General features: G+C 47.0%; 1 protein-coding gene across 2 annotated transcripts; it reads right to left on the bottom strand.

Moving 5' to 3' along the window:
* Positions 1-1,083: 1,083 nt before the first annotated feature.
* On the bottom strand, positions 1,084-10,833 carry ZNF134 (zinc finger protein 134). 2 transcript variants are annotated; one of them, XM_042232577.1, is made up of 3 exons: positions 10,571-10,833; positions 3,664-3,747; positions 1,084-3,016 (listed from the first exon to the last, which is right to left on the bottom strand). In XM_042232577.1, exon 3 carries the CDS (start codon positions 2,913-2,915, stop codon positions 1,776-1,778), a length of 1,140 nt encoding a protein of 379 aa, XP_042088511.1. In that variant the 5' UTR covers positions 2,916-3,016; positions 3,664-3,747; positions 10,571-10,833; the 3' UTR covers positions 1,084-1,775. The 2 variants fall into 2 exon arrangements, with proteins under 2 accessions (XP_042088511.1, XP_042088510.1); XM_042232576.1 differs by lacking the exon at positions 3,664-3,747.
* Positions 10,834-16,292: the final 5,459 nt, after the last annotated feature.

The following is a 16,292-nucleotide window of genomic DNA, read 5'->3' as shown; positions in this document are numbered from 1 at the left end:
GCCACCTGAATTCTAGTCACATTGGCCTCATGTACCCTGAGCTGTGTCTCTAAATGGACAAAATCACAGTGCTCTACTCCTGTTTCCCTTCCGGAAAGTCAAGTGTCCCAGGAGCTACTTCTGATTTTCCTGACTCCCTGAACGGTTGGAAACAAAGACCAAAAAAACTGGCCAGAAAACAGGAAACAAATAAACAAGGGTCTTTGCCAGAGTGCAAGGGGTGGGGGTGGGGGGGGGGGGGGGGGGGGGGAGAGAAGGAAAGCCAGAGAATGAAACTGTCACAAACTGTCACATCAGATCTTTTTTTCTGATGAGAAAACTTCAGCATTTGCCCAAGTATGGGCCTCTTGTTCCTAGGGAATCATTCAAAATGCCCAGAAAAAAAATGCCTTCCTTAGAATTCACCCTGAATTAGGTATACATTGGTACCACACACACCTGTCTCTCACAAACACCCCCATATATCACCACCCATGGATGTCCACAAATTCTAGGTTCAACTGGACTACCTTCTCTCACTCTAGACTTAATATAGCTACACTTATTTCAGTGTTTCCTCTATGACACGGGATGATGGAGTGACTTGGCAGCAGGGCCAGGATTTGAGGCACTTGAGACTTGGGCATAGGGGCCTGCAGAAGCAGGAAGATGCCAGGTGGGGCCCAAGGCAGAGTAGTGGGTGTGAGAAGTAATCTTGGCAACCAGGGGAGAGGGGTCAGAACCCTTGATTCTGCAGGAGAGTTGGGTGTAGGTAGAGGGTGTGGAGCCATTAGGGGAGATGGTGGAAGCAAAGCACTCAAGCCATGCTACTCCAAAACACATTGCAGGTTGTTCCAACAACAGCACCCTCCTCAAGTTAATGTCTGGACCTTCTAATAACTCTGAAATCCAGATAAAATCAGGCCCACAAAGCCCTGAATTCTCAACTATTAAGCTTTTGTCAGCAATAAGAAGTGTTCTCTGCCAACCTGCTGTTCCACTTGAGGCACCCAAAGTTGAAAGCCCCTACAAACACAGTTTACCTCCTCAGTTTGGCAGAGCCTAATAGTTTCCAAACCACTCCAATAAAAAGAACCTCCATGATTAAAGGTGGTTTAAATAATAAGGTATTTATTATCACACAAACCAGAGCAACATGAGGCAAATAATTATGCAGGTTGGGGGACTTGGAGCTGGAAAAATGCTACAAGTATCACATGAGAGTGAAACCAACAATGTCCATGAAGAAAGAAAGCCTTTTCCGTTACCAAAACACAGCTCAGCTCCTCTTGGCTAAAGATGGGTCATGCCCATACACCTTTGCCAGTCAGAGGGGAGCAAACGAGGACCCCCATTTAACTCAGGTTTCCACTTACTTATTTATGGCCACATGGCTTGTGGGATTTTTTCCTCAACAAGTGATTGAACCTGGGTCTTCAGAAGGAGCATAGAGTTCTAACCATTGGACCACCAGGGAATTCTGGAACTCCGGTTTCTTATAATTCCCTCCAGGGACTAGAGACAGACTACAAAGTTTTGCCTCCCCATGAGGATATTAGGGTAGAGTTGAGATGTTTTCAGCCACAGGCATTGATACCAAAAAATTCGGCAAGGAACCCAAGCAGGTCTGAAAGTGCAACATCGCTTCTGAAAGCTTCCCCTATACATGGCATTCCTAAACTCTCTCTCAACTGTCAATGTCTAGATATACATGGTTCAACACACGATTTGATGTCTCTCTCTCTACAGGAAGTCACAGAGCTCTTCCCATGAGTCCTGCTGTGTTAAAAGCACTCCTAAAGCCTTCCTGCAACATGAACTTTCTGGTGCCTAATGAGGTGGGAGCTTAAGCTATATGATTTCCCACAAACACTGCATTCATATGGCCTCTCTCCAGTGTGAACTTTTTGGTGCCGAACAAGGTGGGAGGTTCTGATGAAATCTTTCCCACATTTGCTGCACACAAAAGGCCTTTCACCTGTGTGAACTCTCTGGTGTGCAATAAAGTCAGAGCTTCGACTAAAGAATTTCCCACATTCAGCGCACTTGAAAGGCCTTGCCTCAGTATGAATTCTCTGGTGTTTAATGAGGGTGTATTTGTGGCCAAAGGACTTTCCACAGTCACTGCAAACATAAGGGTTTTCTCCAGTATGGATACTCTCATGCTGAACAAGTGTGGATTTGTGTCTGAAGACTTTCCCACAGTCATTGCACTTGTAAGGCCTTGCTCCATTGTGAACTCTCTGGTGTACAATTAGGTTGGAGTGATGGCTAAAGTATTTGCCACACTCACCACACTTATAAGGCATCTCTCCGGTGTGAACTCTTTTGTGCTGAGTAAGGTTGTCTTTACGGCTAAAGGCTTTTCCACATTCACTGCACTCGTAAGGCTTTTCTCCTGTGTGGATTCTCTGGTGCTGGACAAGTGTGGCTTTGCGGCTGAAAGCTTTCCCACATTCACTGCACTCATAAGGCTTTTCTCCAGTGTGGATTCTCTGGTGCTGGACAAGCGTGTCCTTGCGGCTGAAAGCTTTCCCACATTCATTGCACTTGTAATGCATCTGTCCAATGTGCAAAGCCAGCCCACTCTCAGGACTCCGTGTCTTCCTCTTGCTGTGGGTTGTCTTTTGCTGGTGACTGCCCAAACTGACCTGGAAGTTCTTCTGCTCCTCCTTACATGCAAAGGGCTTCTCTGACAGCAGAGGTTCTTCACAAGCTCTATAGTTAGTAACAAATGATGTCTTGCCTTTGTCACCTCTTAGGAGTTTCTCTACATTGTACAGCTTCTGATGCTGGTCAAAGTTTGCACTGAACCAGAACTGCCTCCCACACGCCCCACATGTGTAAGGTTTCAGCCCATGGCGTCTTTCTTTGTGTTTGTCCAGGTGCAAGACATCTTTCAAGATTGGGCCACATAAGTTACAAGGATGAGCCATCTGAGTCAATGAATCTGCCTTGGAAGTAAGAATGCGCGACACTGCTACAGAAACACTCTGCTCAGAAGCTGCCTCTTCCTCGTCCACTCCATGCCAACGACCTGAAAGCAGAAAAATGTCACTGAACAGCATGCTGACTTCAGTGGGAGTGGACACCCTCATCACAAATGTGTCCCCAGCATAGCCAGGACTGAGTCCACAGGGCTGTTGCCAGGACAATAGATTTAGGATCAGGTTAAAGAAAGCTGCTGTGCAGTACTGGACTCTATGGGTCACAGGATAGGGAACGCTTCACAACAGCAAAGACATAGGGATGGGGTGTGGCTCAGGGAGATGAGGCAGGCAAGATCTCCAACTCACAACAAGAAAATGACTTTCAGAAGAGCCTTGGCACAACTGAGAAGGGACCACTGTCCAGGAATGTATGTCCAGGCCCAGAAAATCTGACTTAAAATAAGTAATTGGTATTCAAAAACTATTTTAAGGATATGCTTTTGTCTTAAGACACATGAACACTGTCCAAAAGAGAAAAGCACCACCGAGGAAGCAGTAGAGAACACTTGTGAGTGGGGTGGGCAGCCCTGGGCCACAGATCAGAATAGAAATGACAAAGTGTCCAGAATGGGGAGGAAAAAAGAAATAAGGCATGGCCTGCAGCCTAGGCGCCAAACAGTGTGGGCCCAGGACAGGTTTCTAGTGCTATTTGAACCCATCCTTGAAGTTACATTCTTTCCAGGCTCCCACTCACCAGGACCCGTCCAAGCTCCTTCTGTTGTGACTCAAGTCACGACCTCTCAGAGTTGAGTCACAAACTCTCAGTGCTACAGAGGATCTAGAACACACAAGTCACAGAGGAAAGACAGGGCAAGTGAGAAGGAAAGCACTGGCCAGGGGAGTCCACCCACGGGCGAGCAAAAGGAAACTAAACAACCCAGTGGGCCCCACGAGCAGTGACTGTGACTGTACTTCATGACAGAGGTATGCCCAAAGGAATGACAATGAAAGGAAGTGAACATAATCTGGAGCACATGAACGTGAAAGTCACTCAATCACGTCCAACTCTCTGCAACCCCATGGACTATACAATCCATGGAATTATCCAAGCTGGAGTAGTGAAATGGATAGCTGTTCCCTTCTCCAGGGGATCTTCCCCACCCAGAGACCAAACCCAGGACTCCCATACTGCAGGTGGATTCTTCACTAGCTGAGCCACCAGGGAAGCACAGAGGTGCTCTAAATGAAAACAGAGCCACCCACCCAGGAAGAGGCCAGGTGGGGTCGTATCCACTAGGTTGACCACAAGACCCTCAACTTTCCCAGCAATTTTGGGGCAACAGAAGCTGGAAAGCAATAGGGAATTCCCTGGTGGTCAAGTGGTTAGAAGTCCACAGTTTCAGTGCCAGTGGGTGCAGGTTAGCACAGGGAATGCAGAAGGCAGTATACAGAGTCGAGCCCTGGCACCCAGAGGATCTATGTGAGGGAGTGGCCCTGGTCCAGTTACAGGAAGGAAATCACAACTTCTAGGGGAAAAGGGGGAAGGGGAGAACATGTAACACTGGGCGTTCCTTACCCAGGAAAACCCTAAGAGCAAAGCACAGAAGGCACTGCACTGTGATACGAGTGTCTCAGAGCCTTATCAAGAAGCCCCCATTGCTCTCAGGAAAAATACACAGATCCTCAAAGGTCACGTGTTCCTGCATGAAGTGGACAACTGAGTAAAAGGCCAGCCTCTCTCCCCAGGGTTCCTGGCCTATCTGCCATTCACTTTCCTCCCAGGCTCCCCAACTCAAAACAAGACAGCAGGCCCTCGTGTGACTGACACCTCCTCTCTCATTTCCCATCAACCACCTTGTCCAGCCTGGAGCAAGTAAGCGGACAGGCACTGTATAGTCTGGGCCTGGCAAGAAGGGACCAACCCTTCACTGCCAAGCTAGTTGCCATGGGATCCAGAGATGATGCCCCTCATACACAAATTTGAGCTTTGCATTCCTTCTAGAGCCCTCAGTACCAAAGCCCGCAGACCACGACTTCAGATTGCACCTCAAAGGGCATGTCACTCTTTAGACCACACTTCCATGTTACCTAAGAAGGCTTACAACACAAGTACCTCCCAGACGTAAACCTGTCCACAGCATCCAGGATCATCTCTGGCCCCCACTGCCATAGGTATATCCAAACACAGCTTTTAAATCCTTCCTTCCTAAATTCACCTTCAGCAGTTCAGAACCATGTGCAGATTATCAGATAAAGCCAGCCCTTTCCCACTTTGCTACAGCACGTGGGGGCTACTATACCCTCATTAGCCACAGGGTTCACACTTACCCTAAGTTCTCATTCAGAGCCCACACCCGCTGGCCTTCCACCCCAAGGACAGAGGCTCTGTCAGCTGACCCAGTTTAGCCCTGAACTAACCAATCAGCTTGGCTCAAACTTGCCAGTGCCCACAAAGGTCACAAGAACCTGAGAAGCACAGGGACAGGGGAATAAGCACTGACTGTGGTCTCACTTTTGCCTCATCTCCTTTACTGCTTTACCCCAGCATTCATCTCATGTCCACTTTCTCCCTAGAAGACTTCATCAACCGCCACATCCTATTTTCCTTACTCACCATGGACACTAATCTCCCTTTTCTTGCCTTGAAGGTAACTCTTACTTTCACTCCACTGTCCCCACCTCCTTTCCAGACCCCCATGACATAAAGGTTCTCTCTCTAAACCTGATACACGACTCTACCCTAGTCAGTTACTGGCTGTCATCTTGTGAATGCCTCCAACTTGAATCCCACCTCTGAATTCCATACCCATGGGTCCAGCTGTCCACTTGATACCTCAATTCAGATGTCTTTGGAACATCTCAGATTCAACATGATGAAAACCTAACTCCCGATACTACCCTTGAAAGTTACCCTCACCAGCAACTTCACAAATCCAGTTGAGCCTTTTTATCCCCCTTACATCTTCTCAGGCAAACAAAACTGTGGAGTCATCTGTGACTCTTCCCCTTCTTTCTCACACCCTCCACATCAGAAAATCTGGTTGGTTCTACTTTAAGAAACAAAACAAAACCCACCAGAATCAAGCACTTGTCTCTCATCTCTGTAGTCACCACTCTGGCCCAGCCATCATCAACAGTCCTCTTTCCTATACCCCCATAGTCTTTTCTTCACTGTACAGCCAGAGATATCCTATTAAGGACAAAACCAGATCACTCCCTTCTCTGCTCCAAACTTTTCATAGCTCTCACCACTTTCAAAGTAGAAGCCCAGCTCCAAAGGTTCCCATTCCAGGGCTGAATCCTGTCCCCTGCTCTCTGACCACCAAACATAACGGAGACCTTAAGTTCCCTGAACATAATCTGTTCAGTCTTAAGTGATGTATCTGCATAGGCTGGTTCCCATGCCTAGGACACCGTTCCACACTTCACGCCATTGCTTGCTGGAAATGGAAACCCTTTCACATAATTCCAGACCAGTTTTCAGAGCACAGGACCTTTGGGGACACAAGGGTGTCCAAGCCCAATGGCAGGCAGGTTAACATTCCCAAGACCCCACTATTTGCCATATAGGTCACCAAGAACATGGAGGGGTGGGCTAGGCTGAGGGGGGGGCTAGGCTGACAGGACTGGCACATTTGCACTCATTTATGCAGGGATAATAATCTCTTCTGTCACTACAGCAACCTGGTAGGAAGAAGGATCTGGAAATGCTAGGTTATCCCAGTGGGGTCTCACAAACTTAACTGTTCACCTCATCCCTGCTCTGCCCTTTGGTGAGAATGATTTCAGGTTGTCTAACTTTAGATACTCAGACCTTAGTGCTGCATCCTACCAGCTATGTGACCATAACCCAAGCTCTCTGTATTCTCATGTATAAAGCAGCGATAATGATGATATCCACCTAACAGGGCTGTTTGTATCAGATGTGTTCACTTCAGTTCAGTTCAGTCGCTCAGTCGCGTTCGACCCTTTGCAACCCCACGAATCACAGCATGCCAGGCCTCCCTGTCCATCACCATCTCCTGGAGTTCACTCAGATTCACATCCATCGAGTCCGTGATGCCATCCAGCCATCTTATCCTCTGTCGTCCCCTTCTCCTCCTGCCCCCAATCACTCCCAGCATCAAAGTCTTTTCCAATGAGTCAACTCTTCGCATGAGGTGGCCAAAGTACTGGAGCTTCAGCTTTAGCATCATTCCTTCCAAAGAAATCCCAGGACTGATCTCCTTCAGAATGGACTGGTTGGATCTTCTTGCAGTCCAAGGGACTCTCAAGAGTCTTCTCCAACACCACAGTTCAAAAGCATCAATTCTTCGGCGCTCAGCCTTCTTCACAGTCCAACTCTCACATCCATACATGACTACTGGAAAAACCATAGCCTTGACTAGACGGACCTTAGTCAGCAAAATAATGTCTCTACTTTTGAATATACTATCTAGGTTGGTCACAACTTTTCTTCCAAGGAGTAAGCGTCTTTTAATTCCATGGCTGCAGTCACCATCTGCAGTGATTTTGGAGCCCCCAAAAATAAAGTCTGACACTGTTTCCACTGTTTCCCATCTATTTCCCATGAAGTGATGGGACCAGATGCCATGAGCTTCGTTTTCTGAATGTTGAGCTTTAAGCCAACTTTTTCACTTTCCTCTTTCACTTTCATCAAGAGGCTTTTCAGTTCCTCTTCACTTTCTGCCATAAGGGTGGTGTCATCTGCATATCTGAGGTTACTGATATTTCTCCCGGCAATCTTCATTCCAACTTGTGTTTCTTCCAGTCCAGTGTTTCTCATGATGTACTCTGCATATAAGTTAAATAAGCAGGGTGACAATATACAGCCTTGACATACTCCTTTTCCTATTTGGAACCAGTCTGTTCTTCCATGTCCAGTTCTAACTGTTGCTTCCTGACCTGCACACAGATTTCTCAAGAGGCAGGTCAGGTGGTCTGGTATTCCCATCTCTCTCAGAATTTTCCAGTTTATTATGATCCACACAGTCTAAGGCTTTGGCATAGTCAATAAAGCAGAAATAGATGTTTTTCTGGAACTTGCTTGCTTTTTCCATGATCCAGCCGGATGTTGGCAATTTGATCTGTGGTTCCTCTGCCTTTTCTAAAACCAGCTTGAACATCAGCAAGTTCACGGTTCATGTATTGCTGAAGCCTGGCTTGGAGAATTTTGAGCATTACTTTACTAGCATGTGAGATGAGTGCAACTGTGCGGTAGTTTGAGCATTCTTTGCCGTTGCCTTTCTTTGGGATTGGAATGAAAACTGACCTTTTCCAGTCCTGTGGCCACTGCTGAGTTTCCCAAATGTGCTGGCATATTGAGTGCAGCACTTTCACAGCATCATCTTTCAGGATTTGAAACAGCTCAACTGGAATTCCATCACCTCCACTAGCTTTGTTCGTAGTCATGCTTTCTAAGGTCCACTTGACTTCACATTCCAGGATGTCTGGCTCTAGATGAGTGATCACACCATCATGATTATCTGGGTTGTGAAGATCTTTTTTGTACAGTTCTTCTGTGTATTCTTGCTACCTCTTCTTAATATCTTCTGCTTCTGTTAGGTCCATACCATTTCTGTTCTTTATTGAGCCCATCTTTGCATGAAATGTTCCCCTGGTATCTCTAATTTTCTTGAAGAGATCTCTAGTCTTTCCCATTCTGTTCTTTTCCTCTATTTCTTTACATTGATCACTGAAGAAGGCTTTATCTCTTCTTGTTATTCTTTGGAACTCTGCATTCAGATGCTTATATCTTTCCTCTTCTCCTTTGCTTTTCGATTTTCTTTTCACAGCTATTTGTAAGGCCTCCCTGGACAGCCATTTTGCTTTTTTCCATTTTTTTTCCATGGGGATGGTCTTGATCCTTGTCTCCAGTACAACGTCATGAACCTCATTCCATAGTTCATCAGGGACTCTATCAGATCTAGGCCCTTAAATCTATTTCTCACTTCCACTGTATAATCATAAGGGATTTGATTTAGGTCATACCTGAATGGTCTAGTGGTTTTCCCTGCTTTCTTCAATTTCAGTCTGAATTTGGTAATAAGGAGTTCATGATCTGAGCCACAGTCAGCTCCCGGTCTTGTTTTTGTTGACTGTATAGAGCTTCTCCATCTTTGGCTACAAAGAATATAATCAATCTGATTTCGGTGTTGACCATCTGGTGATGTCCATATGTGGTCTTCTCTTGGGTTGTTTGAAGAGGGTGTTTGCTATGACCAGTGCATGTTCTTGACAAAACTCTATTAGATGTGTTAGTACACATCAATTTAGTAGACATCAACCTTGGAATTCACTTTTACTGCATATGCTTAACAGTTTTGCATATTTTCAGTGCAAATGAAGTAATAGGTTCTGAGTTTTTAAAGCCTTTAATTTATAACTGTCTACTTATGTACACTTGCCAAGTATACACTAAGTCCTCTCACCAAACCAATCTGCCAGGTATATCTCTCTCTGTAGGTGAGCATGCTGTTGGCTCTTCACCTCTTCTCACCTGAGGAGTTGGGGAACTGATGTAGCAGTGCCCTGGAATAGGGTGAGGCTGATCCACTAGCCTGGCTGACTCCTCCTCTGTGCCACGGAGGGGCATGCTGAGTCCACAGGGTGGCAAATTTACAGCACCTCACACCTTGCTCTCCAACTCGGTCAGGTCCTAACACCCTATGGCCCTCTCCTTCTGCTGATACCAGCCAGAACCCGTTTCAAGACTTCTCCTTTCTGGAGGAAATCTCAGGGATGCACCCCTCCTCTTCCCTGCACTCTAATCTCTCACCTCAGGGACCACAGAAAGTAACATCCTTAACATTCCCCCCTAAATCTCATCGCCAGGCTTTGACCTGAGGCCTCATTCCTCAGAGGTCTCCAGCCTAGCTTGCTCTGCATAACTCTGGACCAGCATAACCAGATGCCCCTATGATGCCTCCGCTGTGAGACACTGGATTTATCATGTCCATGCCCCTGCCATGTTCTGATCTCCCCCCAAGAAAGATATTCCCTGTTCTAATCTACCCACTTTGATTCTTTCAGATGTTCAGGAGAAAAACAAAACAAAACTTGGGTAGTCATTCACACTCTTTTTTCACTTAGTCGTATTTGACGCAGCAGAAATATCTTAGTTCTATCTTTAAAATCTCTCCAGAATTTAATGACTTATCCACTCCCAACCCTTCCTGCCACTGTTCTGGAACAGCCCCCACAACATTCCTGGAGTTTATAGTCTCCTTACTGGTGTGCCCGCCTCCATCCTCATCATCTCCACCCCACCCTAGTTTGTCTTCCCCCAAGTTTTGGCATACTTTAAAAAATGTCTGATCAGATCATATCCCTGCATGGCTGAGGACGTTCTACTCGCACTCGCCTCACCCTGCCATTCCAGGAACGACTACTACTCACCCCCTCTGCTCCCCGAGGATGTGAACACACACGTTTCCCGAAAGCTCCCAGCTCAGTCGCAGTCCTAAGCCTTTGCTCCTGCTAGTCCCTGAGCGGGTAACACTTCCACGCCCCAACAAAAAAGCCGTCAGAAATGGTGGCTCCATCCACAAACGCCCCGGACCCTAGATCACAAAGACCTCGATAAAAACCACTCATTCAGGGTCCTACGACTCTGAGGTGGGGGTCACAACGCGCAAAGATCCGGGGAACGCAGCACCCACCTAGGCGGGTCCACTGCTGCCGCCGCCATCCGTCAGGACCACAGAGTCCGGAGGGATCTCACGTCGGACCTGCGCACCGCTGTCGATTGGCATTGTGGCGGAATCCTCGCGAGAGCTGCCACCACCCAGCCTCTTTGTAGCGAGAATAGCGTCTCCTCCCGCGCCTTCTCGCTTTCTGTCACCTCTGAACTGGACCACAGATCCCGAGGTTCTACTCAGACAGGTCGACCAAGGACCGCTAAGATGTCCGCCGCGAGAAAGATGCCGGAAGTCCCTCCCAGACGACCTCGCACGTACAGTGACGCCGCTCTGTGGTGCAGAGGCTTCTGGTTAATGTAGTTTCCGCTGAGACAACCGTGGCGGCGATTCGCAGACGCCCTTGCGGCCTTGTTAACGCCGATTGTTATCACATGCGGAGCTGGGGCATCGCGGCTCCGAGGATGGGGCGGGGCTTCACGCTCAAGAAGCCCGCACACAGCTACCATGTAGGGATACCTACCATCTGTAGGGATGGAAGAAACGCTTAGAAATGTCCTCTCAGATATTCCCCAAAGCTCCAAGACCTAAGTTCAGTTCAGTTCAGTCGCTCGGTCGTGTCCGACTCTTTGCGACCCCATGAATCACAGCACGCCAGGCCTCCCTGTCCATCACCACCAACTCCCCGAGTTCACTCAAACTCATGTCCATCCAGTTGGTGATGCCATCCAACCAGCTCATCATCTGTCTTCCCCTTCTCCTCCTGCCCCCAATCACTCCCAGCATCAGAGTGTTTTCCAGTGAGTCAACTCTTCGCATGAGATGGCCAAACTATTGGAGTTTCAGCTTTAGCATCAGTCCTTCCAATGAACACCCAGGAATGATCTCCTTTAGAATGGACTGGTTGGATCTCCTTGCAGTCCAAGGGACTCTCAAGAGTCTTCTCCAACACCACAGTTCAAAAGTATCCATTCTCCGGCTCTCAGCTTTCTTCACAGTCCAACTCTCACATCCATACATGACCACTGGAAAAACCATAGCCTTGACTAGACGGACCTTTGTTGGCAAAGTAATCTCTCTGCTTTTTAATGTTATCTAGGTTGGTCATAACTTTCCTTCCAAGGAAAGGAGTAAGTGTCTTTTAATTTCACTGCAATCACCATCTGCAGTGATTTTGGAGCCCCCAAAAATAAAGTCTGACACTGTTTCCCCATCTATTTACCATGAAGTGATGGGACCAGATGCCAAGATCTTTGTTTTCTGAATGTTGAGCTTTAAGCCAACTTTTTCACTCTCCACTTTCACTTTCATCAAGAGGCTTTTATGTTCCTCTTCACTTTCTGCCATAAGGGTGGTATCATCTGCGTATCTGAGGTTACTGATATTTCTCCTGGCAATCTTGATTCCAGCTTGTGTTTCTTCCAGTCCAGCGCTTATCATGATGTACTCTGCATAGAAGTGAAATAAGCAGGGTGACGATATACAGCCTTGATGTACTCCTTTTCCTATTTGGAACCAGTCTGTTGTTCCATGTCCAGTTCTAACTGTTGCTTCCTGACCTGCATACAGATTTCTCAAGAGGCAGGTCAGGTGCTCTGGTATTCCCATCTCTTTCAGAATTTTCCACAGTTTATTATGATCCACACAGTCAAAGTCTTTGGCATAATCAATAAAGCAGAAATAGATGTTTCTCTGGAACTCTCTTGCTTTTTTGATGATCCAGGCAAATGTCACCCTGAGTCCAGTCACACTCCACTCATTTCCTTTATTCAAAAACACTTACAGATGGAAGACTTAAGGTTTTTGTGAGTTTCAGCTGTGTTAGGGATAAGAGAGACTTATCACTGAAGGCTCAGATGATGGTTAGGGTTTTTTCTTTTTTAATAAAGTATCTTTTAAATAAAAAGTACGCCTATACTTTAAATAAATAAAGTAGTCCTTTTTTTTTGGATTATAGTGCTATTGCACACAATAGGCTACAGTATAAACATAACTTTTATTTTAGCTGGGAGATCAAAAAATTATGTGACTTTCTTCCACTTCTCCAAATGTGAGAAATCTTTTAACCAAAGCTCCAGCCTCATTCAACACCAAAGAGTTCATGCAGGAGCAAGTCCTTATGAGTGCATGGAATATGGGAAATCCTTTAGAAAAAGATTCAGACTCACTCTACATCGGAGAATTCACACTAGAGAAAAACCTTATCAATGCAGTTGAATGTGGAAAATCATTTAGCCAAAAGTACAACCTCATTCAGCACCGTAAATTTCACACTAGATGAAGGCCTCAAGAGTACAGCCAACATGAGAAAGCCTTCAGTTAACGATCTGCTCTGACTGAACACCAAAATCTCAATTTAGACCTCAAGTTTTGAGAATTCTACTTATGTGGGAAAAAAACCAAGCTTTCTGCATGACAAAATGTACATGAGGTAATGGCCTTTCACCTTCAAGAAATGTGCTCTCTGCTCAGTGTGATAGCACTAGAGAGCCTCTATGAGGAGCCATCTGCCATGGGTTTCAGATATGTGAGAAGTCTTCAGGAGCTGTGTTTCATATTTTACCTGCTCAGGACCCTTGCCATAATTAAGTCACTGCCAGGTTTTACGGCAGAAGTCATCTCACCTTTGCCACCAGACAGGTCCTCATAGTGTGTCAGTCACCACAGCATCCTCAGAGAAGACAGATGTCTGTCTGTCTACAGAGGCAGCAGTAGAGAGGAAGGGGGAACAGGTGGAGGCAGAAACGTTGGGTGAAGCCAGGAACTAAAGGTCAGAGTTAAAATGACAAGTTGGCCAAGTATAAAGAATGAGGGAAAAGATGTAAACGAGGTGTGGTACCCAGCAATGGCTCCAAAACACTAAACAGGTTCCTGGTAAGATGTGAACTCTGACGTCATGTTCTCATCTCACCTAGCCCAGGCCTCTGTATTCCATCTTGCCATGGTAGGACTGATATCCATTCTGTGAGACATCCAGGTCTCCCCTGCAACCCATTCTGAGCAACTACATGGAACCTAGAAAGCTAAAGTCCTGAGGGAAAGGCAAGACAGGTAAATGGCCAGTACCAGCCCAGAGAAACTTATCACATGACCGATCACAGAAAAGAAAACTAAGTGTTACAAAAGAACCTCAGATGAGGGTATCAGGAAAATAGCTCATTGAGCACCTAAGTAGTGCCCACCTCAGTGATGGCAATTCTCAGCACAGGCAAGTGTGAAAGAACTGTGAGAAGGGAGCCAAACCAAGCAATCATGGGTCTGCAAAGTGATCCAACCACGGAAAGGACAAGCAAGATGGGATCCATTCAGCTTCCTACTAGGCTTCAGAAGAGCAGGTACTGACACTCCAAGGACAGAAAAGGGTAGAGCAAACAACTCAGCCCTGGCAACAATAGTATCCACCCAAGGAACTAGGGAAAAAATTAATCCCCATGGTTTGAATGCAGGAAGGACAGAGCAGCCCCTAAGGAAAAGCAGAAAGGCAAAGTCTAGCCCAGGTCACAGTGGGTGATTGTGCAGGCCTTACCCAGGGAGGATATAAGTGCAAAGACCTGCAGCATCACGTCACGGTACTGGCGCCTCTCAGCCTCATTAAGGAGGCTCCATTCCTCCCAGGAAAATACAGAGCCACGTCCTCCAGTCATGTTGCCCTGTCATGATGGGGACAGATGAAACCGCCTGTCCTCTCTCTGATGATCCACAATCCATCCTGCACACATCTACCGCACACCCAGGTTTCTCTTGGACTCTCGACTTCAGATGAGATACCAGAACCTGAAGCCACCAGTACTGCTCTCCACTCATGGTTCCACTCATCATGGTGCCCCGCCCTCAACAACTACACACAGGGAGGCAAAGAGATGCCATCAGAGAGATGCTCAGGGACAGAATTGCAGGACACAATCCGTTCCTGCCAGGGCTTCCCTGGTGGCTCAGCCGGCAAAGAATCCCCCAACAATGCAGGAGACCCCAGTTTGATCCCTGGGTCGGGAAGATTCCCTAGAGAGGGAAATGGTAACCCTCTCCAATATTCTTGCGTGGAAAATCCCATGGACAGAGGAGCCTGGCAGGCTACAGACCATGGGGTTGCAAAGAGTCAGACATGACTGAGCAACTAAACATCCCTTCCTGCCAGGCAATTCCCATGGGATCTTCCAGTTCACGCCTCACAACACCCGTTACCCTTATATATCCTATACCAGGGCCCAAGAGCCATCAATTCATGCTACCTCCACATGTAGCTCTCTCACATCTCCAGACCCCACAGCTGCGTCTTTGCAGCCTCTGCCAACTCCTTGTCCCACACCACAGTCATCTCCTTGGACTCACCCCAGAGAACAGGGCAAAACAAAACAGTATCCAGTTCTACCCATGACCTCTCATGGATCCCAACACCATTTGAAAATCTCTTACCTGTCCCTAACTGTCGCTTTAACATTAGTCATACTGAATCATATGTGAATTTTAGATACCTATAACTCTCTACCTAGATAGTATATTCAAAAGCAGAGACATTACTTTGCCGACTAAGGTCCGTCTAGTCAAGGCTATGGTTTTTCCTATGGTCATGTATGGATGTGAGAGTCGGACTGTGAAGAAAGCTGAGAGCCGAAGAATTGATGCTTTTGAACTGTGGTGTTGGAGAAGACTCTTGAGAGTCCCTTGGAGTGCAAGGAGATCCAACCAGTCCATCCTAAAGGAGATCAGTCCTGAAGGATCATTGGAAGGAATGATGCTAAAGCTGAAACTCCAGTAATTTGGCCACCTCATGCGAAGAGTTGACTCGCTGGAAAAGACTCTGATGCTGAGAGGGATTGAGGGCAAGAGGAAAAGGGGACACAGGATGAGATGGCTGGATGGCATCACCGACTTGATGGACATGAGTTTGAGTGAACTCCAGGAGTTGGTGATGGACAGGGAGGCCTGGCATGCTGTGTTTCATGGGGTCACAGAGTTGGACACGACTGAGCGACTGAACTGAGCTGAACTAAACTCTCTACCAGGCTTACCAGGTTGCTCAGTGGTAAAGAACCCACCAGCCAAGCACGAGACACTGGTTCAACCCCTCGTTGAACAGACCCTGGAGTAGAAAATAGCAACTGCCCCAGTACACCTGCCTGGAAAATTCCATGGGCAGAGGAACCTGGAGAGCTACAGTTCAAGGGGTTGCAAAGAGTCAGAAGCAATTGAGTTCACACACACATGCTGAACCGCACACCAGAGTCCCAGACTTCTCTGCCAGCTGCCTACCTGATGCCACCACTCATTTGTTCTCCGAAAAAAAAAAAATCTCAGAATGGAAACCCAGTCAAAAACAAAAACTCCTGTATCTCCAAGGAAAATCACTCTTACTACTGAACATCTCATCTCGAAGTTAGTGAAGCTTCCAGGCTTTCAGTTGCAAGACCAAAGCTTTACCATCAACCCTGACTCTTAGCTTTCTCCCTCACCCTCAAAATCAGAAAATCTGGGCAGCCTATCTCAAATAATGAATCCAGAATCCAACCACTTCTTCCACCTCCACAGCCACTACTCTGGTCCGTGACCATGCATCAGGACTTCTGCAGTAGCCTCCTCCCTGGTCAGCCTTCCTCCTTCCGAAGTCTGTTTTCCACTCTGTAATCAGATGAAGCCTGGAAGTAAGGTTATCTCCCTGCTCTGTTCCAAATCTGCGTTACTTCCACAGCAGATGCCCAGCTTCACAGGCAACCACATTACAAGACCGACTCCTCTCCCCCTGCTCTCT

Source organism: Ovis aries, chromosome 14 (genome assembly GCF_016772045.2).
Source record: "Ovis aries strain OAR_USU_Benz2616 breed Rambouillet chromosome 14, ARS-UI_Ramb_v3.0, whole genome shotgun sequence".
Taxonomy (NCBI): Eukaryota; Metazoa; Chordata; class Mammalia; order Artiodactyla; family Bovidae; genus Ovis; species Ovis aries.
This window is presented reverse-complemented; position numbering and strand designations above follow the sequence as displayed.

What these genes read in the sequence shown, in the direction of transcription:
- ZNF134 (XM_042232577.1), bottom strand. Translation starts at nt 2,915, where the DNA reads ATGGCTCATCCTTGTAACTTATGTGGCCCAATCTTGAAAGATGTCTTG.